This window comes from Eleutherodactylus coqui, chromosome 2 (assembly GCF_035609145.1).
Source record: "Eleutherodactylus coqui strain aEleCoq1 chromosome 2, aEleCoq1.hap1, whole genome shotgun sequence".
NCBI classification, from domain to species: Eukaryota; Metazoa; Chordata; class Amphibia; order Anura; family Eleutherodactylidae; genus Eleutherodactylus; species Eleutherodactylus coqui.
The window spans coordinates 324,172,534-324,197,348 of record NC_089838.1 but is presented as its reverse complement, the minus strand read 5'-3'; the positions used below and the strand labels follow the sequence as shown (position 1 = coordinate 324,197,348).

Below are 24,815 nucleotides of genomic sequence, written 5' to 3'. Positions count from 1 at the left end.
GTCGCGATCAGACGTTTGGCCGATTGCGGCTATTAACCCTTTAAATGCTGCTGTCAATTCTGACAGCAGCATTTAAAACCTCTGAACGATGTTCGGGGGTCCCGTACGGCCCCCGCACGGTGAGATCGGGGGAGCCGTGCAGGTGTCATGGCTTCTGAAAGGCCTGAGGACTGCCTTGAGAGACTGCCTATCAAGCCATCCCCTTGGGGTGGCTTGATTGGCTGCCTGTCAGAATGCAGTACGACGTAATGCTATAGCATTACGTCATACTGCAGGAGCGATCAAAGCATCGCATATTGTAGTCCCCTAGGGGGACTTAAAAGTTAAGTAAAAAAAGGATCAATAAAGTTTAAAAACAAAAAAAAGTAATAAAAGTTAAAATCACCCCCCTTTTGCCATATCTGTAATTAAAAAATCTAAATCATAAAATAAAAATACAAATTTGGTATCGCCGCGTCCATAAAAGTCCGATCTATCAAAGTAGTGCATTATTTTCCCCGCATGTTGAACGTTGTCCGAAAAAAAAAATAAAGAACGCTAGAAATACACTTTTTCAGTCACCCTGTCTCCCAGAAAAAATGCAATAAAAAGCGATTAAAAAGTCGTATGTATTCCAAATTATTACTAACGGAAACTACAGGACATCCCGCAAAAAATGAGCCCTCACTCAACTACGTCGACGAAAAAATAAAAAAGTTATTGCGTGCACAAAATGACTGCAGAAAATAATTGAAAAAAATTAAATGCCTTTTAAAAAAAAAAAGAGTAGTATAGTAAAAAAAATACTATATACGTTTGGTATCGTAGCAATCGTACCGACCCATAGAATAAAGGTATCATGTCGCTTTTGTTGCAGTTTGTGCGCCGTAGAAACAAGACGCACCGAAAGATGGCGTCACGGAGGGGTTTTTTTTCATTTTACTCCAATTAGAATTTTTTAAAAGTTTTTCAGTACATTATATGATACATTAAATAGCACTATTAAAAAATACAACTTGTCCCGCAAAAAACAAGCCCTCATACAGCGACGGCGATGGATAAATAAAGGAGTTATGATTTTTTTAAGGGGGGGAGGAAAAAACGAAAATGGGAAAAAAAAGGGGCAGTGACATGAAGGGGTTAAGCGCCCGTTCAGAAGGGGAGTATACAAAAATCGCCCCTTTGACCGGATGCTTTGGAATCCAATGCATCAGATGGTCGCAATTTTCAGCCCGCATTTTATTGCAGCCGAATTCCTGCGATAAAACCCTGGTGTGAGCGGAGCCTGTCACACAGGATAAGTAGTGTGATCCGCCCGTGGCCATGAGGCCTTAATCTGGTGATGTTTCTGCAAACTCTGGAAAGGTAAGGGGGAGGGAGTTCAGTCGCGGCTCGCGTTGCTAAAGTCCCTCCCCTTGCCAGCAGCTCTCATAGGCTGGAGTTTAGCATGATGAGCTAAGCTAAGCTCCCGCCACATCCCGCCCCCTCTCCTTACTGGCAGCCGGCAAGGGGTGAAGAGGGGGAGGGAAGGGGAAGAGAATGGGGAGGGAATTTCGCAGAGCTGAACTCTCTCCCCCTGGCCGACAGTATTCCACGTTTCGGCGTATATACGCCGCACCCGGCCGTGTGAATCGTTGAAAAAACGGGAGATGCCGCCACGACTTGGTTGCGCCTGCCTCTTGTTCATGCGATTTTTGGCCGCGATTCAGGCAGCCGTAAATCGCTGCGCCTGTGTGAAAGAGCCCTATGAGGTTGAAAAATTGGTGCAACTGAAGTGGCACAGCTGGAGTCTCACCACCCCCGCTCCGGTGTGGAGCAGTAGCGGACCACAGGCCAATAATTGATAGCGGGCGATCACCTGATCATTGCTGTGTGATCAGCTGATGAATGAGCAAACGCTAATTGGTCATTATGTGGCTGAAAATATTATTGTGAAGAACAGCACATCGCCCCCTATAGGCGGGTGACGGACGGGTGACGAGCTGCCGACACACTTAGATAGGATTTTTTTATTTTGATTTTTTTTAAATAAAAAAAAAAAAGATGTATTTTTTTCTTTCTCCACGTTCGAAGACCCTTTAAGGTTTTTTCCGTTACCATGTGATCTGCGAGGGTTTTTTTTATGGCGGGGTGAATTTACTTTTTAATAGTAACTTTTGCGATCCATATGACTTTTTAATTGCTATTTCATTTTCTTTGAGCCAAGATATACAAAATTAGCTATTTTTGACATGTTTTTTTTTTTATATAAAAAATTTTTTTGCGGCATGCACTGCGCAATTTAAATTGAGCTCTAATTTTCTTTTTCGTAGGTTATTACAAATCTGGTGATACCAACTTTGCCATGATTTTTTGTGTGTTTTTTTTTTACATAGTAAGGGTTTTAGCGCCCGGCTGATATACGCTGTCCCTCTCTGCAGTAGAGGAGGCGGGATGGGACGGGAGCAGTGCGCTGAGCTCCCGCCCCCTCTCCGCTGTTTGCAATGGGAGGGGGCGGAGCTAAATTCCTCCCCATCCCACCGCCTCCCATTGCAAATAGTGGAGAGGGGGCAGGAGCGGAGTGCACTGCTCCCATTCCGTCCTACCTCCTCCCCCTGCAGAGAGGAACAGCGTGTATCAGCCAGGCTTGAAAACCCAGCCGATATACGGACGTCTGAGTAAGCCCTAAGAGCAAAAGGTGGGGTTTTTAATATTTTTCTTTCTTAATATTTTTTATACTTTTTTACTTATTATTTTTGTCCCCCTGGGGGGTCTTGACTTTCATCCCACTATATCGTTGTTATAGTAGATTGCAATACTTCAGTACTGTAGTGTATTATATTGGTTTATGAGCCTCATAGGCCACCGTAGATGGCAGACCTGGAGGCCATTTTCAACACAATGGGACCCCTTGATCACATCAGGGGATTAATGAAAACAAAGATCTGGTACCGTGTTAGCCAGTAGAGCAAAATGTGATTGTTCTCAGCAAGAGAAACCCAGTAATCCTGTAGATATGAGACCTTATAATGGCTAACAGAAAGACATGATGTAATAATAGCGAGATTCCGAACCAACGCAGGGTTCTTCTTCAGGCTTACGAAGAACCCTGCGTTGGTTCGGAATCTCGCTATTATTACATCATGTATTTCTGTTAGCCACTAAAAGGTCTCATATCTACAGGATTACTGGGTTTCTCTTGCTGAGAACAATCACATCAGGGGATTCCGATGGGTGGGAGAGAGTTCTCCTCCATCAGCCTTTACATGTTCACAATGGCTGCTGCCTGTAAATGTAGGGTGGAAATGCTGCCCGTGTTCGCCCTTACAGAACATTGGCATGCAGCGCCGTCCCAGCCTGGTCCGAGATGTGGCCAGAGGAGGCAGTGAGGAGCGGAATCAGGAGCAGGTGAGAACAGCGCTGTTGCGCTCTGTGTAGACAGATAAGGCCGAAGAGGGGCGCCATGTTATAGAGGCCTCCCAGAGGCTGTTAGGAGGAGGCTGCGCCCCTCTCTGACTAGGTGGTAAGGGGATTAGTACATCACCACCCGGAAGATTCAGCCTATGTTAGCGAAAATGAATGGGGCTAGACCCCGGATAAGCCCCGCCCACCTCCCAGAGAGAAACTTATAGCGCCAAAGGAGCCCACTATAAAAGGAAAGGGAGCTGCGTCACAGCCCAGGACATAGGGGTCAGGACAGGTAAGTGGGCCCTAATGGTGCTTTGAGACGAGACAAGTATCGGGCCTGAACACTTCTCTGGACCCTCATTCATCCGACAATCGGGCTGTGAAAAGGATTGTTCCGTTCCAGTGGACATCCCCCCCCTCCCCCCCATGACCAGCCAGCGCTAACGAACCATCTGAATTACAATTTTTTCGCAATTCTCTGCCGATTCTCACACGAAGGGAAATGAAACGAGTGCAGATTGACAGGCGTCCCATTCGGTGCCTGTTGGGTTGGGGGTATCAGGTCTTCTTATTCTCCTTGCCAAATACAATGTGAGCGAGCCAGAAACTCCACTGTCTACCAAGCGCTGCGGAATAAGTTGGCGCTATACAAATAAAGATTACTATTATTACCTAGGGCAGAGTGTCCTATAGATTGTCAGCTCTGTGCCCAACTCCAGGCACTGAGACCTGCAGCACCCCTCCTAAGAATGTGTATGAATCCTCTGATTACAGCTCACAAAAGATCCTGGTAGAGCTACAGGCAGCTGGCTCGTTGGTCTAGGGGTATGATTCTCGCTTTGGGTGCGAGAGGTCCCGGGTTCAAATCCCGGACGAGCCCGTTTTTAACATTTTCTTTCCCCAGTAAATTCCCGGCACACCTGGACAGGTATTAGTGCTTTAAAAAAAACATCTGATGTGTAAATAATATTTTAACTTTCACCAGAACGGAACAGGTGAAAAATAAATCCCGTTAAATATAATGTAATATACACTATATATATTCTGGATAGAGGCCGAGCGAGGCAGGACTGTAAGCCGCATACAGAACTCCACACTCCGACTAATGGTGTAAATATTGGACTAAACAAAAACATTCTGGCAGCGGTGGGATTCGAACCCACGCCCCCGAAGAGACTGGAGCCTTAATCCAGCGCCTTAGACCGCTCGGCCACGCTACCTTGATGAGAGGTGATAGACAATGGACGCCCAGGCTTTGTGTTGTCAGTGGACGGAACCTCTTGCGCCGCACTCTGACTTCCCACCGCGCACCGCCCTGGAGGGGAGACAGCCGCTATACTTGGGGTTGCGTCACTTGCGGTTCGCCGATGAAGTAACGCTCTATCTCTCTATGGCGTGCGACCGAGTTGGTGTAATTCACATTTTGGACACCAGGCGGCGAGCATATTCTCATTGTACTGAGGCTACAGCGGGTGCAATTCAACAATTTCAACACTAGATGGCCACATTTATGCAGGCATAGGCTTCCGCCAGTAAGTGATGCCTGCTCGTGACCTCATTTCCGCCCTCTGCTAGCACTTCCGAGAGTTTGTAAAGAATGGGATAAAGTTGTGTCAGTGCAGAGGCCGGTGTCCATGGAGACGGGGGCGCCTCAGGTAGGTATCTATGAAGATGGAGCACCTCAGGTGGTGGTCGGTGTCTGTGTAGAAGGGGACATCTCAGGTCGGTCTCTGTGGAGAAGGGGGCTCGTTTAGTAGATGACTATGAAGATGGGGCCCTAAGGTGGGTCTCTGCGGAGATGGGGAGGATGTCCATGGGTCAGTATGGCACGCTGTGACCCAGGTAGGATCAGTATGGCACGCTGTGACCCAGGTGGGGTCAGTATGGCACGCTGTGACCCAGGTGGGGTCAGTATGGCACGCTGTGACCCAGGTAGGATCAGTATGGCACGCTGTGACCCAGGTGGGGTCAGTATGGCACACGCTGTGACCCAGGTGGGGTTAGTATGCACACGCTGTGACTCTGGTGGGGTCCGGATGGCACGCTGTGACCCAGGTGGGGTCCGGATGGCACGCTGTGACCCAGGTGGGGTCCGGATGGCACGCTGTGACCCAGGTGGGGTCCGGATGGCACGCTGTGACTCTGGTGGGGTCAGTATGACACGCTGTGACCCAGGTGGGGTCAGTATGGCACACGCTGTGACTCTGGTGGGGTCCGGATGGCACGCTGTGACTCTGGTGGGGTCGTGATGGCACGCTGTGACTCTGGTGGGGTCGTGATGGCACGCTGTGACCCAGGTGGGGTCCGGCTGGCACGCTGTGACCCAGGTGGGGTCCGGCTGGCACGCTGTGACCCAGGTGGGGTCCGGCTGGCACGCTGTGACCCAGGTGGGGTCCGGCTGGCACGCTGTGACCCAGGTGGGGTCCGGCTGGCACGCTGTGACCCAGGTGGGGTCCGGCTGGCACGCTGTGACCCAGGTGGGGTCCGGCTGGCACGCTGTGACCCAGGTGGGGTCCGGCTGGCACGCTGTGACCCAGGTGGGGTCCGGCTGGCACGCTGTGACCCAGGTGGGGTCCGGCTGGCACGCTGTGACCCAGGTGGGGTCAGTATGACACGCTGTGACCCAGGTGGGGTCAGTATGGCACACGCTGTGACTCTGGTGGGGTCCGGATGGCACGCTGTGACTCTGGTGGGGTCAGTATGACACGCTGTGACCCAGGTGGGGTCAGTATGGCACACGCTGTGACTCTGGTGGGGTCCGGATGGCACGCTGTGACTCTGGTGGGGTCAGTATGACACGCTGTGACCCAGGTGGGGTCAGGATGGCACACGCTGTGACTCTGGTGGGGTCCGGATGGCACGCTGTGACTCTGGTGGGGTCAGTATGGCACACGCTGTGACCCAGGTGGGGTCAGTATGGCACACGCTGTGACCCAGGTGGGGTCAGTATGCACACGCTGTGACCCAGGTGGGGTCAGTATGCACACGCTGTGACTCAGGTGGGGTCAGTATGGCACGCTGTGACCCAGGTGGGGTCCGGATGGCACACGCTGTGACCCAGGTGGGGTCCGGATGGCACACGCTGTGACCCAGGTGGGGTCAGTATGTGCACACTGTGACTCTGGTGGGGTCCGGATGGCACGCTGTGACTCTGGTGGGGTCAGGATGGCACACGCTGTGACTCTGGTGGGGTCCGGATGGCACGCTGTGACTCTGGTGGGGTCCGGATGGCACGCTGTGACTCTGGTGGGGTCAGGATGGCACGCTGTGACTCTGGTGGGGTCAGGATGGCACGCTGTGACTCTGGTGGGGTCAGGATGGCACACGCTGTGACTCTGGTGGGGTCCGGATGGCACACGCTGTGACTCAGGTGGGGTCAGTATGGCACACGCTGTGACTCTGGTGGGGTCCGGATGGCACACGCTGTGACTCTGGTGGGGTCCGGATGGCACGCTGTGACTCTGTGTCTTGTTGCAGGTCTCCTCGTGGCTGCAGGCGGCGGAGCGACATGTCGTGGAGCAGCTGTGTGAGGGGGCCGCAGGGAGGAGCGTCATCCCGCGTCTGAAGACCCTGAGCCCCCAGCTGCCCGTCAGCTACAGGTATCACCCGACCGTCCTCATAAACGTCCTTTTACGCGGTCCGATTATCACCCACCAACGTTCCTCTCCTTGTCCTCTGGCCATCGGTTGGGCGGCGTGAAAGGACAAGCGACCGACCGCCAAGAACCGCTCGTTGGTCCGCCTACAAATCCTGGCGCATCGCCCGTACATCTCGCCATGTGACGAGCGCGCAGCTGACCTGGGAGATAAACAGGCGCTAATCATCGTACGCGGCGGTCAGCGCTCTGTACATCGGCCAAGAATTCTGCTGGTATAGCAGGACCCTCCCGGGGTCTCGCAGAGTCTGATGTGGATCCGCAGCGGACCTCACACCTTCAGTGGAAACGGTGAAATCTGCAGCGGGTCCGTGTCAAAAATCCGCACCATATGATGTAGATGTGCGACAAAGTCCACCACGTGGGACCCGAACTGTGTCCCCAGTACTGGTCATCGAGGTGTGACCCCCAGTACCGGTGCTGTGGGTGCGGATCCAATATCAGTAGCATTGCTGGGGGCGCGGCGCCGAGTGCCCCCTCTAGTAGGGGTGCTGGGGGCGCGGCGCCGAGTGCCCCCTCTAGTAGGGGTGCTGGAGGCGCGGCGCCGAGTGCCTCTAGTAGGGGTGCTGAGGGTGTAGAGCCGAGTGCCCCCTGTATCTGCCCACTGACCCCGTCAGCAGTTCTGGAGGTGCAGGCTCAATAACTGCCCAGCGTCTCCAGCTCTGGTCATGTGGGCCCAGTGTCCCCAGTAGCTGGTTCTGGAGGTGTAGGCCCAGTATTTGCCCAATGACCATCATGAAGGTAGCAGTGCTGACATCTCCCTGTAGCAGTGCTGAGCCTGTCCTATAGGGGGCAGATTGTAGTAGTATGGCGGTTTGCCTGCAGCGATCTCTCTTCTGTCTCTTCCAGTTTCACCCCGATCTCCCAGCTCCTCGCCCTTCAACGCTCGCCCTGCGTCTCCCTTCTCGGTTGGGACACGGAGCAGTTCCAGCAGTGGAGTCAGGAAGGTTTGGGGTACTGGACAAAATCCGGCGGGGTGCCCCCCACTATACTGCCACGAGCGCGCCTCCTCCTGGTGGGGTACATTACAGATCAGCCAACAGACGGACAGCATGATGGGAGCCTATATATCCGTGATGCCAATGGCTGTGTGCCATGTGAGGTAAGATGCCAGCCCGACGGGTGAGGTTGGTTTTCATGGGCACCACACGGTGGCGTCACCCGTGAGCGGTTATGACAGCTGACCATACATAAAATACAAGAAACATTCTTTGCCCCTCTTCCTGCCCCACCAGGAAAAAGTGCAGCGCCTCCTGTGGTCCTCCTGGGCAGAAACTGACAGCAGAAGTCAGGTGACCACTGCAGGCAATCAGAAGTCGCTGTGTTATCGCCCGTTCTCCTGGCGTCAGTGCTCATATTCTAGGCGCCAGAAGTTCTGAACGGAGATGCTGCAACCTCTGATTTACTGCAGCGATCACTTGACTTCCGCTGACAGTACGAACCGAGACATCCACGGAGCCGCCGCACTACATCCCGGGGGAGGGGAGTGCTGGACTGTCGTGTCTCCAATTGTTTTATGGCAAGCTGTTGGAAAAAAATTTAAGTTGGACAGCCCCTTTAATCGTTGTCTCTCTGTAGGTGCTGCAATCTGATTGCTCTTGCCTGGAGTCGCTGCTCATCTTCCCTTGCTGGATTTATATTCCCACTCATCATGGAGGAGGCTACGTGGAGGTCTTGTCCCCTCCGATCCCAGTCACCCAGCCGGAAGTCGCAGCCAACGTTCCAGCAGTTTCCTCATTCATCACTCCGGAGTCTGCTATTCTGTATCTGCATAACATGTAATGAACTGATTTCTCCTCCTGTGGCCTCTGCTGCTGCTCCTCCTCCTTGTCCCGTGGCCTCTGCTGCTGCTCCTTCTCCCGTGGCCTCTGCTGCTGCTCCTTCTCCCGTGGCCTCTGCTGCTCCTCCTCCTTCTCCCGTGGCCTCTGCTGCTCCTCCTCCTTCTCCCGTGGCCTCTGCTGCTCCTCCTCCTTCTCCCGTGGCCTCTGCTGCTCCTCCTCCTTCTCCCGTGGCCTCTGCTGCTCCTCCTCCTTCTCCCGTGGCCTCTGCTGCTCCTCCTCCTTCTCCCGTGGCCTCTGCTGCTGCTCCTCCTCCTTCTCCCGTGGCCTCTGCTGCTCCTCCTCCTCCCGTGGCCTCTGCTGCTGCTCCTCCTCCTTGTCCCGTGGCCTCTGCTGCTGCTCCTCCTCCTTGTCCCGTGGCCTCTGCTGCTGCTCCTCCTCCTTGTCCCGTGGCCTCTGCTGCTGCTCCTCCTCCTTGTCCCGTGGCCTCTGCTGCTGCTCCTCCTCCTTGTCCCGTGGCCTCTGCTGCTGCTCCTCCTCCTTGTCCCGTGGCCTCTGCTGCTGCTCCTCCTCCTTGTCCCGTGGCCTCTGCTGCTGCTCCTCCTCCTTGTCCCGTGGCCTCTGCTGCTGCTCCTCCTCCTTGTCCCGTGGCCTCTGCTGCTGCTCCTCCTCCTTGTCCCGTGGCCTCTGCTGCTGCTCCTCCTCCTCGTCCCGTGGCCTCTGCTGCTGCGCCTCCTCCTCGTCCCGTGGCCTCTGCTGCTGCGCCTCCTCCTCGTCCCGTGGCCTCTGCTGCTGCGCCTCCTCCTCGTCCCGTGGCCTCTGCTGCTGCGCCTCCTCCTCGTCCCGTGGCCTCTGCCGCTGCGCCTCCTCCTCGTCCCGTGGCCTCTGCCGCTGCGCCTCCTCCTCCTCGTCCCGTGGCCTCTGCCGCTGCGCCTCCTCCTCCTCGTCCCGTGGCCTCTGCCGCTGCGCCTCCTCCTCCTCGTCCCGTGGCCTCTGCCGCTGCGCCTCCTCCTCCTCGTCCCGTGGCCTCTGCCGCTGCGCCTCCTCGTCCCGTGGCCTCTGCCGCTGCTCCTCCTCCTCCTCGTCCCGTGGCCTCTGCCGCTGCTCCTCCTCGTCCCGTGGCCTCTGCCGCTGCTCCTCCTCGTCCCGTGGCCTCTGCCGCTGCTCCTCCTCCTCCTCGTCCCGTGGCCTCTGCCGCTGCTCCTCCTCCTCCTCGTCCCGTGGCCTCTGCCGCTGCTCCTCCTCCTCCTCGTCCCGTGGCCTCTGCCGCTGCTCCTCCTCCTCCTCGTCCCGTGGCCTCTGCCGCTGCTCCTCCTCCTCCTCGTCCCGTGGCCTCTGCCGCTGCTCCTCCTCGTCCCGTGGCCTCTGCCGCTGCTCCTCCTTCTCCTCCTCCTCCCGTGGCCTCTGCCGCTGCTGCTCCTCCTCCCGTGGCCTCTGCTGCTGCTCCTCCTCCTCCCGTGGCCTCTGCTGCTGCTCCTCCTTCTCCCGTGGCCTCTGCTGCTGCTGCTGCTCCTCCTTCTCCCGTGGCCTCTGCTGCTGCTGCTCCTCCTCCTTCTCCCGTGGCCTCTGCTGCTGCTGCTCCTCCTCCTTCTCCCGTGGCCTCTGCTGCTGCTCCTCCTTCTCCCGTGGCCTCTGCTGCTGCTCCTCCTCCTTCTCCCGTGGCCTCTGCTGCTCCTTCTCCTCCTCCCGTGGCCTCTCCTCCTCCTCCCGTGGCCTCTCCTCCTCCTCCTTCTCCCGTGGCCTCTCCTCCTCCTCCTTCTCCCGTGGCCTCTGCTGCTCCTCCTCCTGCCGTGGCCTCTGCTGCTCCTCCTCCCGCCGTGGCCTCTGCTGCTCCTCCTCCCGCCGTGGCCTCTGCTGCTCCTCCTCCCGCCGTGGCCTCTGCTGCTCCTCCCACCGTGGCCTCTGCTGCTCCTCCTCCTTCTCCCGTGGCCTCTGCTGCTCCTCCTCCTTCTCCCGTGGCCTCTGCTGCTCCTCCTCCTTCTCCCGTGGCCTCTGCTGCTCCTCCTCCTCCTCCCGTGGCCTCTGCTGCTCCTCCTCCTCCTCCCGTGGCCTCTGCTGCTCCTCCTCCTCCCGTGGCCTCTGCTGCTCCTCCTCCTCCTCCCGTGGCCTCTGCTGCTCCTCCTCCTCCCGTGGCCTCTGCCGCTGCTGCTCCTCCTCCCGTGGCCTCTGCTGCTGCTCCTCCTTCTCCCGTGGCCTCTGCTGCTGCTCCTCCTTCTCCCGTGGCCTCTGCTGCTGCTCCTCCTTCTCCCGTGGCCTCTGCTGCTGCTGCTGCTCCTCCTTCTCCCGTGGCCTCTGCTGCTGCTGCTCCTCCTCCTTCTCCCGTGGCCTCTGCTGCTGCTGCTCCTCCTCCTTCTCCCGTGGCCTCTGCTGCTGCTGCTCCTCCTCCTTCTCCCGTGGCCTCTGCTGCTGCTGCTCCTCCTCCTTCTCCCGTGGCCTCTGCTGCTGCTCCTCCTCCTTCTCCCGTGGCCTCTGCTGCTCCTTCTCCTCCTCCCGTGGCCTCTCCTCCTCCTCCTCCCGTGGCCTCTCCTCCTCCTCCTCCTCCCGTGGCCTCTCCTCCTCCTCCTTCTCCCGTGGCCTCTGCTGCTCCTCCTCCTTCTCCCGTGGCCTCTGCTGCTCCTCCTCCCGCCGTGGCCTCTGCTGCTCCTCCTCCCGCCGTGGCCTCTGCTGCTCCTCCTCCCGCCGTGGCCTCTGCTGCTCCTCCTCCCGCCGTGGCCTCTGCTGCTCCTCCTCCCGCCGTGGCCTCTGCTGCTCCTCCTCCCGCCGTGGCCTCTGCTGCTCCTCCTCCCGCCGTGGCCTCTGCTGCTCCTCCTCCCGCCGTGGCCTCTGCTGCTCCTCCTCCTTCTCCCGTGGCCTCTGCTGCTCCTCCTCCTTCTCCCGTGGCCTCTGCTGCTCCTCCTCCTTCTCCCGTGGCCTCTGCTGCTCCTCCTCCTCCTCCCGTGGCCTCTGCTGCTCCTCCTCCTCCTCCCGTGGCCTCTCCTCCTCCTCCCGTGGCCTCTCCTCCTCCTCCTTCTCCCGTGGCCTCTCCTCCTCCTCCTTCTCCCGTGGCCTCTCCTCCTCCTCCTTCTCCCGTGGCCTCTGCTGCTCCTCCTTCTCCCGTGGCCTCTGCTGCTCCTCCTTCTCCCGTGGCCTCTGCTGCTCCTCCTCCTCCTCCTTTTCCGTGGCCTCTGCTGCTGCTCCTTCTCCTCCTCCTTTTCCGTGGCCTCTGCTGCTGCTCCTTCTCCTCCTCCTTTTCCGTGGCCTCTGCTGCTGCTCCTCCTTCTCCCGTGGCCTCTGCTGCTGCTGCTCCTCCTTCTCCCGTGGCCTCTGCTGCTGCTGCTCCTCCTCCTTCTCCCGTGGCCTCTGCCGCTGCTGCTCCTCCTCCTCCTTCTCCCGTGGCCTCTGCCGCTGCTGCTCCTCCTCCTCCTTCTCCCGTGGCCTCTGCTGCTGCTCCTCCTCCTTGTCCCGTGGCCTCTGCTGCTGCTCCTCCTCCTTGTCCCGTGGCCTCTGCTGCTGCGCCTCCTCCTTGTCCCGTGGCCTCTGCTGCTGCGCCTCCTCCTCCCGTGGCCTCTGCTGCTGCTGGTCCTCCTTCTCCCGTGGCCTCTGCTGCTGCTGCTCCTCCTCCTTCTCCCGTGGCCTCTGCTGCTGCTCCTCCTCCTTCTCCCGTGGCCTCTGCTGCTGCTGCTCCTCCTTCTCCCGTGGCCTCTGCTGCTGCTCCTCCTCCTTCTCCCGTGGCCTCTGCTGCTGCTCCTCCTTCTCCCGTGGCCTCTGCTGCTGCTGCTGCTCCTCCTTCTCCCGTGGCCTCTGCTGCTGCTGCTCCTCCTCCTTCTCCCGTGGCCTCTGCTGCTGCTGCTCCTCCTCCTTCTCCCGTGGCCTCTGCTGCTGCTCCTCCTTCTCCCGTGGCCTCTGCTGCTGCTCCTCCTCCTTCTCCCGTGGCCTCTGCTGCTCCTTCTCCTCCTCCCGTGGCCTCTCCTCCTCCTCCTCCCGTGGCCTCTCCTCCTCCTCCTCCCGTGGCCTCTCCTCCTCCTCCTTCTCCCGTGGCCTCTGCTGCTCCTCCTCCCGCCGTGGCCTCTGCTGCTCCTCCTCCCGCCGTGGCCTCTGCTGCTCCTCCTCCCGCCGTGGCCTCTGCTGCTCCTCCTCCCGCCGTGGCCTCTGCTGCTCCTCCTCCCGCCGTGGCCTCTGCTGCTCCTCCCACCGTGGCCTCTGCTGCTCCTCCTCCTTCTCCCGTGGCCTCTGCTGCTCCTCCTCCTTCTCCCGTGGCCTCTGCTGCTCCTCCTCCTTCTCCCGTGGCCTCTGCTGCTCCTCCTCCTCCTCCCGTGGCCTCTGCTGCTCCTCCTCCTCCTCCCGTGGCCTCTGCTGCTCCTCCTCCTCCCGTGGCCTCTGCCGCTGCTGCTCCTCCTCCCGTGGCCTCTGCTGCTGCTCCTCCTTCTCCCGTGGCCTCTGCTGCTGCTCCTCCTTCTCCTGTGGCCTCTGCTGCTGCTCCTCCTTCTCCCGTGGCCTCTGCTGCTGCTGCTGCTCCTCCTTCTCCCGTGGCCTCTGCTGCTGCTGCTCCTCCTCCTTCTCCCGTGGCCTCTGCTGCTGCTGCTCCTCCTCCTTCTCCCGTGGCCTCTGCTGCTGCTGCTCCTCCTCCTTCTCCCGTGGCCTCTGCTGCTGCTCCTCCTCCTTCTCCCGTGGCCTCTGCTGCTGCTCCTCCTCCTTCTCCCGTGGCCTCTGCTGCTCCTTCTCCTCCTCCCGTGGCCTCTCCTCCTCCTCCTCCCGTGGCCTCTCCTCCTCCTCCTTCTCCCGTGGCCTCTGCTGCTCCTCCTCCTTCTCCCGTGGCCTCTGCTGCTCCTCCTCCCGCCGTGGCCTCTGCTGCTCCTCCTCCCGCCGTGGCCTCTGCTGCTCCTCCTCCCGCCGTGGCCTCTGCTGCTCCTCCTCCCGCCGTGGCCTCTGCTGCTCCTCCTCCCGCCGTGGCCTCTGCTGCTCCTCCTCCCGCCGTGGCCTCTGCTGCTCCTCCTCCCGCCGTGGCCTCTGCTGCTCCTCCTCCTTCTCCCGTGGCCTCTGCTGCTCCTCCTCCTTCTCCCGTGGCCTCTGCTGCTCCTCCTCCTTCTCCCGTGGCCTCTGCTGCTCCTCCTCCTCCTCCCGTGGCCTCTGCTGCTCCTCCTCCTCCTCCCGTGGCCTCTCCTCCTCCTCCCGTGGCCTCTCCTCCTCCTCCTTCTCCCGTGGCCTCTCCTCCTCCTCCTTCTCCCGTGGCCTCTCCTCCTCCTCCTTCTCCCGTGGCCTCTCCTCCTCCTCCTTCTCCCGTGGCCTCTGCTGCTCCTCCTTCTCCCGTGGCCTCTGCTGCTCCTCCTTCTCCCGTGGCCTCTGCTGCTCCTCCTTCTCCCGTGGCCTCTGCTGCTCCTCCTCCTCCTTTTCCGTGGCCTCTGCTGCTGCTCCTTCTCCTCCTCCTTTTCCGTGGCCTCTGCTGCTGCTCCTTCTCCTCCTCCTTTTCCGTGGCCTCTGCTGCTGCTCCTCCTTCTCCCGTGGCCTCTGCTGCTGCTGCTCCTCCTTCTCCCGTGGCCTCTGCTGCTGCTCCTCCTCCTTCTCCCGTGGCCTCTGCCGCTGCTGCTCCTCCTCCTCCTTCTCCCGTGGCCTCTGCCGCTGCTGCTCCTCCTCCTCCTTCTCCCGTGGCCTCTGCTGCTCCTCCTCCTTCTCCCGTGGCCTCTGCTGCTGCTCCTCCTCCTTGTCCCGTGGCCTCTGCTGCTGCTCCTCCTCCTTGTCCCGTGGCCTCTGCTGCTGCTCCTCCTCCTTGTCCCGTGGCCTCTGCTGCTGCGCCTCCTCCTTGTCCCGTGGCCTCTGCTGCTGCGCCTCCTCCTCCCGTGGCCTCTGCTGCTGCTGGTCCTCCTTCTCCCGTGGCCTCTGCTGCTGCTGCTCCTCCTCCTTCTCCCGTGGCCTCTGCTGCTGCTCCTCCTCCTTCTCCCGTGGCCTCTGCTGCTGCTGCTCCTCCTTCTCCCGTGGCCTCTGCTGCTGCTCCTCCTCCTTCTCCCGTGGCCTCTGCTGCTCCTTCTCCTCCTCCCGTGGCCTCTCCTCCTCCTCCTCCCGTGGCCTCTCCTCCTCCTCCTCCTCCCGTGGCCTCTCCTCCTCCTCCTTCTCCCGTGGCCTCTGCTGCTCCTCCTCCCGCCGTGGCCTCTGCTGCTTCTCCTCCCGCCGTGGCCTCTGCTGCTCCTCCTCCTCCCGTGGCCTCTGCTGCTCCTCCTCCTTCTCCCGTGGCCTCTGCTCCTCCTCCTTCTCCCGTGGCCTCTGCTGCTCCTCCTTCTCCCGTGGCCTCTGCTGCTCCTCCTCCTTCTCCCGTGGCCTCTGCTGCTCCTCCTCCTTCTCCCGTGGCCTCTGCTGCTCCTCCTCCTTCTCCCGTGGCCTCTGCTGCTCCTCCTACTCCCGTGGCCTCTGCTGCTCCTCCTCCTCCTCCCGTGGCCTCTCCTCCTCCTCCTTCTCCCGTGGCCTCTCCTCCTCCTCCTTCTCCCGTGGCCTCTCCTCCTCCTCCTTCTCCCGTGGCCTCTCCTCCTCCTCCTTCTCCCGTGGCCTCTCCTCCTCCTCCTTCTCCCGTGGCCTCTGCTCCTCCTCCTCCTTCTCCCGTGGCCTCTGCTGCTCCTCCTCCTCCCGTGGCCTCTGCTGCTCCTCCTCCTCCCGTGGCCTCTGCTGCTCCTCCTTCTCCCGTGGCCTCTGCTGCTCCTCCTCCTCCTCCTTTTCCGTGGCCTCTGCTGCTGCTCCTTCTCCTCCTCCTTTTCCGTGGCCTCTGCTGCTGCTCCTTCTCCTCCTCCTTTTCCGTGGCCTCTGCTGCTGCTCCTCCTTCTCCCGTGGCCTCTGCTGCTGCTGCTCCTTCTCCTCCCGTGGCCTCTCCTCCTCCTCCTCCTCCTCCCGTGGCCTCTCCTCCTCCTCCTTCTCCCGTGGCCTCTCCTCCTCCTCCTTCTCCCGTGGCCTCTCCTCCTCCTCCTTCTCCCGTGGCCTCTCCTCCTCCTCTTTCTCCTGTGGCCTCTCCTCCTCCTCCTTCTCCCGTGGCCTCTGCTGCTCCTCCTCCCGCCGTGGCCTCTGCTCCTCCTCCTTCTCCCGTGGTCTCTGCTGCTCCTCCTCCTCCTCCCGTGGTCTCTGCTGCTCCTCCTCCTCCTCCCGTGGCCTCTGCTGCTCCTCCTCCTCCCGTGGCCTCTGCTGCTCCTCCTCCTCCCGTGGCCTCTGCTGCTCCTCCTCCTCCTCCCGTGGCCTCTGCTGCTCCTCCTCCTCCCGTGGCCTCTCCTCCTCCTCCTTCTCCCGTGGCCTCTCCTCCTCCTCCTTCTCCCGTGGCCTCTCCTCCTCCTCCTTCTCCCGTGGCCTCTCCTCCTCCTCCTCCTTCTCCCGTGGCCTCTCCTCCTCCTCCTCCTTCTCCCGTGGCCTCTCCTCCTCCTCCTCCTTCTCCCGTGGCCTCTCCTCCTCCTCCTCCTTCTCCCGTGGCCTCTCCTCCTCCTCCTCCTTCTCCCGTGGCCTCTCCTCCTCCTCCTCCTTCTCCCGTGGCCTCTCCTCCTCCTCCTCCTTCTCCCGTGGCCTCTCCTCCTCCTCCTTCTCCCGTGGCCTCTCCTCCTCCTCCTTCTCCCGTGGCCTCTCCTCCTCCTCCTTCTCCCGTGGCCTCTGCTGCTCCTCCTCCTCCCGTGGCCTCTGCTGCTCCTCCTCCTCCTGTGGCCTCTGCTGCTCCTCCTTCTCCCGTGGCCTCTGCTGCTGCTCCTCCTCCTCCCGTGGCCTCTGCTGCTCCTCCTTCTCCCGTGGCCTCTGCTGCTGCTCCTCCTTCTCCCGTGGCCTCTGCTGCTCCTCCTCCTCCTTTTCCGTGGCCTCTGCTGCTGCTCCTTCTCCTCCTCCTTTTCCGTGGCCTCTGCTGCTGCTCCTTCTCCTCCTCCTTTTCCGTGGCCTCTGCTGCTGCTCCTTCTCCTCCTCCTTTTCCGTGGCCTCTGCTGCTGCTGCTTCTCCTCCTCCTTTTCCGTGGTCTCTGCTGCTGCTCCTTCTCCTCCTCCTTTTCCGTGGTCTCTGCTGCTGCTCCTTCTCCTCCTCCTTTTCCGTGGTCTCTGCTGCTCCCCCTCCTTCTGTCATTTCACAGCCTTTTCTCCCCTTTGGTCCTCCCTGTGACTCCAGTGACATCTCAGTAATTTTCTGTCTTCTCTCTCTCCCTCTGCAGCAAACGGTCCCATGGATGCCGAGTGTCAGTAACTGGCCAAGTGTCACTGGTCACATCGCTGGTCACCGTACGGAGCAAAACATTCTTCTTTTTCTTTCTGCAAGACACAAAGCAGTCTGTACCTGTGATTGTACAGGTGAGAGTCCCTGTGCTAACCTGCAGGGGGCAGACTCATAGCTCCCTTTTGTATATGTCACCCTGCAGGAGGAGCAGACTCATAGACTCCTTCTGTATATATCACCCTGCAGGAGGAGGAGCAGACTCATAGCCTCCTTCTGTATATATCACCCTGCAGGAGGAGGAGCAGACTCATAGCTCCCTTCTGTATATATCACCCTGTGCAGGAGGAGGAGACTCATAGCTCCCTTCTGTATATATCACCCTGCAGGGGGAGGAGCAGACTCATAGCTCCCTTCTGTATATATCACCCTGCAGGGGGAGGAGCAGACTCATAGCTCCACTCTGTATATATCACCCTGCAGAAGGAGGAGCAGACTCATAGCTCCCTTCTGTATATATCACCCTGCAGAAGGAGGAGCAGACTCATAGCTCCCTTCTGTATATATCACCTTGCAGGAGGGGCAGACTCATAGCTCCCTTCTGTATATATCATCCTGCAGGAGGAGGAGCAGACTCATAGCCCCCTTCTGTATATATCACCCTGCAGGAGGAGGAGCAGACTCATAGCTCCCTTCTGTATATATCACCCTGCAGGAGGAGGAGCAGACTCATAGCTCCCTTCTGTATATATCACCCAGCAGGGGGAGGAGCAGACTCATAGCTCCCTTCTCTATATATCACCCTGCAGGAGGAGGAGCAGACTCATAGCCCCCTTCTGTATATATATATCACCCTGCAGCCGACTAATATCAGCACATTTGACTATGTTGTATATGTTTCCTCCTTTTGCAGGTTCCATCTAAGCTGTTTTGGTATCAAGTCTTGAACATCGGTGACACGTATGAAGTGACCTCGCTTGCCTTGTCTTCTCTTCGTGGGTCTTCTCGGCAGGTGTTTGCTGTGACCTCCTCTTCCCTTCTCGCCCTGTGCCTGCCGCTGTGCCCACCGCTGTGCCCCTCCTGTCCCTCCTCCCCTGTTGCGGAGAATTCAGAAAAGTTAACAGAATCGATTGAGACTGAAAGGTCATCTGATCGCCCTCTGGAGAGACCGACGGGAAGACGAAGTAAGGAATCCAAGACGTTAACCTACAAGGTGAGAGGCAGAGAGGACCTGGGGATTATGTATAATGATGGCAGAATTTAATGAGACATGCTGGGAATTGTTGTCCATCAGAGATGGGTAAGTCTAACTGTCCTTCTGTTATTTTTGTAGAACCCACATTCAGCCTCTAGGGGGTGTAACTGAGTGACCTTGCTTGCTGCCAGATCAGCAGTGACTTGTAGCTGCTGATCTCTGCTATAATATCTACTGAGGTCTGACTCTTGTCTTCTCCTTCAGGGGGTCCTCACACGGGTGCTTAATGCCCCCGCAGGCTTGTATGAGCTTGATGGGGCTCTGCTTCTCTGCACGGCATACACCCAGCTGCCCAGCGGAGGGAGAGGACTGAGAGTCGGTGCCAGAGTGGAGGTGAGCTAACTTACAGGTAAGGAATACAGGTACGAGGTCCTGCGGCGCTCATTCATAGCTGCTCTGGGTTTTCAGGTCTGTGATGCCCACCTGCAGCAGTCTCCCAGCCCTCTCTTCCCCACGCTGGTCCTTTCTAGCTGTCTCAGAAGCCGTCTCAGAATATGTCACTTCTCCCGTCTTAACACGCCGTGTTCTCTGTCCTCCGGAGCCCGTCACCTGTATCTTCACCTCCTGTTCTGCTACCGTCTGCGGCTGCCGGAGTACCTGTGGATGTGCCACGTCATTGACAAGCTGCAGGAGAAGTAAGTGATGGCGGTGCAGCCGTGGCAGCCTATTGTTTGGTTGATTTTACACCAAGTTGCTTTTATTCTATACCATGTTGACAAAAGCATTTCCGCCCCCCCCCCCCCCCCCCCAGCAGTCCTGCACTGTCAGGTGATGTGCGAGCATTAGGAATAAAGGGGAGGAACGCACATCATATCCCAGTAAAGAGACCATCAGATGCCCCCGGATGTAGAGCTGACAACGGGGTCTGGTGGGGGGGATGTCACCGGGTGTAGAGCTGACAACCAGATCTGGTGGGGGGATACTCCTAGGTGTAGAGCTGACAATGGGGCCTGGTGGGGGGATGTCACCGGGTGTAGAGCTGACAATGGGGTCTGGTGGGGGGATGTCACCAGGTGTAGAGCTGACAACGGGGTCTGGTGGGGGGGATGTCCCTAGGTGGAGGTGACAACGGGGTCTGGTGGGGGGGATGTCCCTAGGTGGAGGTGACAACGGGGTCTGGGGTTGGGATGTCCCTAGGTGTAGAGCTGACAACAGGGTCTGGTGTTGGGATGTCCCCAGGTGTAGAACTGACAACAGGGTCTGGTGGGGGGATGACCCCCTGGTGGAGAGCTGACAACGGGGTCTGGTGTTGGGATGTCCCCAAGTGGAGAGCTGACAACGGGGTCTGGTGTTGGGATGTCCCCAAGTGGAGAGCTGACAACGGGGTCTGGTGTTGGGATGTCCCCAAGTGGAGAGCTGACAACGGGGTCTGGTGTTGGGATGTCCCCAAGTGGAGAGCTGACAACGGGGTCTGGTGTTGGGATGTCCCCAAGTGGAGAGCTGACATCGGGGTCTGGTGGGGGGGGGGGGGATGACCCCACCCCACCCCCAGGTATAGAGCTGACAATGGGGTCTGGTGGGGGGATACTCCTAGGTGTAGAGCTGACAATGGGGTCTGGTGGGGGGATGTCACCGGGTGTAGAGCTGACAATGGGGTCTGGTGGGGGGATGTCACCGGGTGTAGAGCTGACAATGGGGTCTGGTGGGGGGATGTCACCGGGTGTAGAGCTGACAATGGGGTCTGGTGGGGGGATGTCACCAGGTGTAGAGCTGACAACGGAGTCTGGTGGGGGGGATGTCCCTAGGTGGAGGTGACAACGGGGTCTGGGGTTGGGATGTCCCTAGGTGGAGGTGACAACGGGGTCTGGGGTTGGGATGTCCCTAGGTGTAGAGCTGACAACAGGGTCTGGTGTTGGGATGTCCCCAGGTGTAGAACTGACAACAGGGTCTGGTGGGGGGATGACCCCCTGGTGGAGAACTGACAACGGGGTCTGGTGTTGGGATGTCCCCAAGTTGAGAGCTGACAACGGGGTCTGGTGTTGGGATGTCCCCAAGTGGAGAGCTGACAACGGGGTCTGGTGTTGGGATGTCCCCAAGTGGAGAGCTGACATCGGGGTCTGGTGGGGGGGGGATGACCCCACCCCACCCCCAGGTATAGAGCTGACAATGGGGTCTGGTGGGGGGATACTCCTAGGTGTAGAGCTGACAATGGGGTCTGGTGGGGGGATGTCACCGGGTGTAGAGCTGACAATGGGGTCTGGTGGGGGGATGTCACCGGGTGTAGAGCTGACAATGGGGTCTGGTGGGGGGATGTCACCGGGTGTAGAGCTGACAATGGGGTCTGGTGGGGGGATGTCACCGGGTGTAGAGCTGACAATGGGGTCTGGTGGGGGGATGTCACCAGGTGTAGAGCTGACAACGGAGTCTGGTGGGGGGGGATGTCCCTAGGTGGAGGTGACAACGGGGTCTGGGGTTGGGATGTCCCTAGGTGTAGAGCTGACAACAGGGTCTGGTGTTGGGATGTCCCCAGGTGTAGAACTGACAACAGGGTCTGGTGGGGGGATGACCCCCTGGTGGAGAGCTGACAACGGGGTCTGGTGTTGGGATGTCCCCAAGTGGAGAGCTGACAGCGGGGTCTGGTGTTGGGATGTCCCCAAGTGGAGAGCTGACAACGGGGTCTGGTGTTGGGATGTCCCCAAGTCGAGAGCTGACAGCGGGGTCTGGTGTTGGGATGTCCCCAAGTGGAGAGCTGACAACGGGGTCTGGTGTTGGGATGTCCCCAAGTGGAGAGCTGACAACGGGGTCTGGTGTTGGGATGTCCCCAAGTGGAGAGCTGACAACGGGGTCTGGTGTTGGGATGTCCCCAAGTGGAGAGCTGACAACGGGGTCTGGTGTTGGGATGTCCCCAAGTGGAGAGCTGACAACGGGGTCTGGTGTTGGGATGTCCCCAAGTGGAGAGCTGACAACGGGGTCTGGTGTTGGGATGTCCCCAAGTGGAGAGCTGACAACGGGGTCTGGTGGGGGGGATGACCCCACCCCACCCCCAGGTATAGAGCTGACAACAGGGTCTGGTGGAGGGATGTCACTAGTTGGAGAGCTGACAACAGGGTCTGGTGTTGGGATATCCCCTGGTGTAGAGCCGACAACAGGGTCTGGTGGTGGAATGTCACCAGGTATAGAGCTGACAACGGAGTCTGGTGGGGGGATGTCACCATCCACTTAGTACGGGGCATCGCAACACTTTCTGACATTTCAAAGTCCACTGTTGGCCATGTTATTCATAAATGGTTTGTGCGATGCAGCCACATTCGGGGAGACCTCATAAACTGACAGAACGTGGACAACGAAGCCAGCCTACTGAACCTTTTGCCCAGGATGAAGGAGCGCCTGGAGACGACTCTGAACTTTTGATGTAAATGCACCTTGTAATTGTGCCTAGTTCCCTACTGTTGGCTTTGGGTTGCCAAGTGCCTTTACTACATTCAAGATGGCCACTAAGGGCATTCTGTTATCTGCGGTGATAATCCGGCCACGGGTAACGCAGTGAAAGCTTTCCATAGCGTTGCTATGGAAAGCGCTGCCCCGACATCCACGAGCGGAGAATCCTAGCGATTCTCGGCTCGCGGGATTCAAATCGCGATTTGCCGCGATTCTCAGGTTCAGCGCGAAGACCTGACAGCTCTCTTCCCTACTCCCTCACGGCGGCATATCGCTAGTGATATTCCGTCATGGGGCATTAGGTACTGCTGTGCAATTAGGGAGCACGGTATTCCCTGCCTCTTCAACAATGGCGCAGTCTTGTGCGCTCCGCTGACAGCAGTGAAGTTAAATGGATATTGGTACAAGTCTCCTAAAGGGCCAAACAAATAAAGATGGAGGAGACGGCACATCCACTGTACAGCATCCTCTCTTTAAAGGGGTTGTCCCGCGAAAGCAAGTTGGGGTATACACTTCTGTATGGCCATATTAATGCACTTTGTAATATACATCGTGCATTAAAGGGGTTGTCCCGCGCCGAAACGGTTTTTTTTTTTTTGCAACCCCCCCAACCCCCCCCCCCCCCCCCCCCCCGTTCGGCGCGAGACAACCCCGATGCAGGGACGTACAGAAAGCTTACCGGAGCGCTTACCTTAATCCCCGCGCTCCGGTGACTTCTATACTTACCTGTGAAGATGGCCGCCGGAATCCTCTTCCTCCGTGGACCGCAGCTCTTCTGTGCGGTCCATTGCCGATTCCAGCCTCCTGATTGGCTGGAATCGGCACGTGACGGGGCGGAGCTACACGGAGCCTGCATTCTGCACGAGCGGCTCCATTGAAGAGAGCAGAAGACCAGGACTGCGCAAGCGCGGCTAATTTGGCCATCGGAGGGCGAAAATTAGTCGGCTCCATGGAGACGAGGACGCCAGCAACGGAGCAGGTAAGTAAAAAACTTTTTATAACTTCTGTATGGCTCATAATTAATGCACAATGTATATTACAAAGTGCATTAATATGGCCATACAGAAGTGTATAGACCCACTTGCTGCCGCGGGACAACCCCTTTAAATATGAGCCATACAGAAGTTATTCACTTACCTGCTCTGTTGCTAGCGTCCTCGTCTCCATGGTGCCGTCTAATTTTCAGCGTCTAATCGCCAGATTAGACGCGCTTGCGCAGTCCGGTCTTCTTCTTTTCTGAATGGGGCCGCTCGTGCCTGAGAGCGGCTCCTCGTAGCTCCGCCCCATCACGTGCTGATTCCAGCCAATCAGGAGGCTGGAATCGGCAATGGACCACACAGAAGCCCTGCGGTCCACCGAGGGTGAAGATCCCGGCGGCCATCTTCACCAGGTAAGTAAGAAGTCACCGGAGCGCGGGGATTCGGGTAAGTACTGTGCGTTTTGTTTTTTTTTAAGTCCCTGCATCGGGTTTGTCTCGCGCCGAACGGGGGGGCCATTGAAAAAAAAAAAAACCCGTTTCGGCGCGGGACAACCCCTTTAAGTCACACTTTACAACATTTCAGTTCCTTAGAACATTTGCTGATGCCGTCTCCTCCATCTTTAGTGGGGTATTCTCCGCACGCTGCTGATGTTGTGGACTGCGGATGTTTTCTCTCAACTTCCTGGCAAGATGGCGCTTGTGTTCTTTGCAGTGGTTTATAGTCGAATCTGTGTTTTTATTATGTACTCAATGGCCACTTTACTAGATACCACCCCCCACCCAATCTAGTAGCACATTGGACCACCTTTTGGTCTTCAAAACCGCCGCAGTCTGTCGTGGCGTAGATTCTACTCGGTGATAAAATTGTTCTGCTGGAATATCGGCCCCTGCGGACAGGAAGCTTCTTGTTCTTTGTCCACAAATTAGATAGTGGTGCTGACATGTTCTGACCAGCTGACAGGAAGGGGTCAGCGATTCATGCTGCTTGCACCAAATTCTGCCCTCCCATCAGCACTGGGCAACAAATCTGGATCCATCTGACCAGGAGATGTTTTTACGCTGCTCAGGGATACGGTTTTTGCGGTCTTTTGCCCGCTGGAGTCTCTTGTTTCTACACAATGGTGCTGGAACTGTTGTCAATAGTTATAGCTCAACCATGATAAGGAATGATATAAGTTGGAGCACCAGCGTTTTGTTCGGCTGTTCCAGTCTGTGCATCACCTGTTTGTCAGAACAATTCCTGACATCCTCCTCTGACCCCTTTCAGTGATGAGTTGTTTCCACCGAATCGCCTTTCACTGGGTGTTTTCCTTGTTTACACAATTCTCGTTCTAATCTCCATGCCACTACACGAAAGAAAAAAAAAACATGGTTGGCAGTGGGGCACCGGCTAGTCAAGTACTGATGACCGGCCTAGTTGCTCACATCGCTGGATTTTCCCATCTGATGTGGATTCACACTGAAACTGATCCACGGAAAACTTATCACTTGATTTCATGCGACACTCCAGGGTCACGGGGATCCACACAGAGCAGCGTCAATTGTAAGAGAGCTGGGGAAGAAAGGGGCCCTTCAGTGTATCTTGTTCACTTCTCGTCATCTGCCTGTTGTGGGTCTCCACCATCTTTCGTGATTTCTAACCTCGTCCTACGTGTGGTTTTATGGTGGCCGTCTTGGCCATCAGTAAACGCAATGACTTTTTGCAATCTGCTATATTAGTTCACTCTTATGGCAATATACAGAAGGTTTTGTGAAGATGTCTTTCATGTCCTCTTTGTCTTTCAGGTTGTGTCCTCGTCTGGTCAGACAGAGCTGCATCACCCGACCCCTCAGTGATGGAGCCCAAGGCCCCGCAGAGAAGTTGTTGTTCCCCATACTGTCTTCTTGGTCCAACGGGAGAAGAGAGCGGAATCTACGGGATGAGATGGTTACAGATCCACATGACTGTCCCCTGCGGGAGGTAAGTGAGATACTGGAGAGTAAGAGGTGGGTAAGTGGCCATAGTCTAATCATGGCATCTCCTTCTTTCTCCTCAGTACTCTCCGCTGCCTCCTCCTTGGTGTCTCCCTCCGCTTGCTGTGTTTCCTTCTCTGGTTACCACCTCTAAGAATCTTCAAGGAGAGGAGTCCAACCGGCGCCTTCACTGGTCACATTACTTGCTGCGATCTGGAGATCTGTCCACACCTCACGTGAGTATGAGACTTGTCCCATTACTGAGGAGGCAGTGGTGCTGGGGGCTTATATGCAGTAATATGGAGCTTCATGGAAGGACGGACG

At 58.0% G+C, this 24,815-nt stretch overlaps 1 protein-coding gene and 1 non-coding gene across 2 annotated transcripts in view; both read left to right on the top strand.

Annotated features, from left to right (window-relative positions):
• The first annotated feature begins 4,174 nt into the window (after window positions 1–4,174).
• Window positions 4,175–4,246, top strand: TRNAP-UGG (transfer RNA proline (anticodon UGG)). Its single transcript has one exon. It is a non-coding gene; the product is annotated as a tRNA-Pro (tRNA).
• A 694-nt stretch (window positions 4,247–4,940) lies between these two features.
• CTC1 (CST telomere replication complex component 1) overlaps window positions 4,941–24,815 on the top strand; it is a 28,830-nt gene continuing 8,955 nt past the window's right edge. The window contains exons 1-10 of the mRNA XM_066593801.1: window positions 4,941–5,021; window positions 6,844–6,965; window positions 7,871–8,123; window positions 8,600–8,799; window positions 16,928–17,063; window positions 17,840–18,139; window positions 18,386–18,514; window positions 18,590–18,816; window positions 24,324–24,498; window positions 24,575–24,727. Coding sequence (XP_066449898.1) covers window positions 5,001–5,021; window positions 6,844–6,965; window positions 7,871–8,123; window positions 8,600–8,799; window positions 16,928–17,063; window positions 17,840–18,139; window positions 18,386–18,514; window positions 18,590–18,816; window positions 24,324–24,498; window positions 24,575–24,727 — 1,716 coding nt within the window. The 5' untranslated portion in view covers window positions 4,941–5,000. The remainder of the gene's footprint in view (window positions 5,022–6,843; window positions 6,966–7,870; window positions 8,124–8,599; window positions 8,800–16,927; window positions 17,064–17,839; window positions 18,140–18,385; window positions 18,515–18,589; window positions 18,817–24,323; window positions 24,499–24,574; window positions 24,728–24,815) is intronic.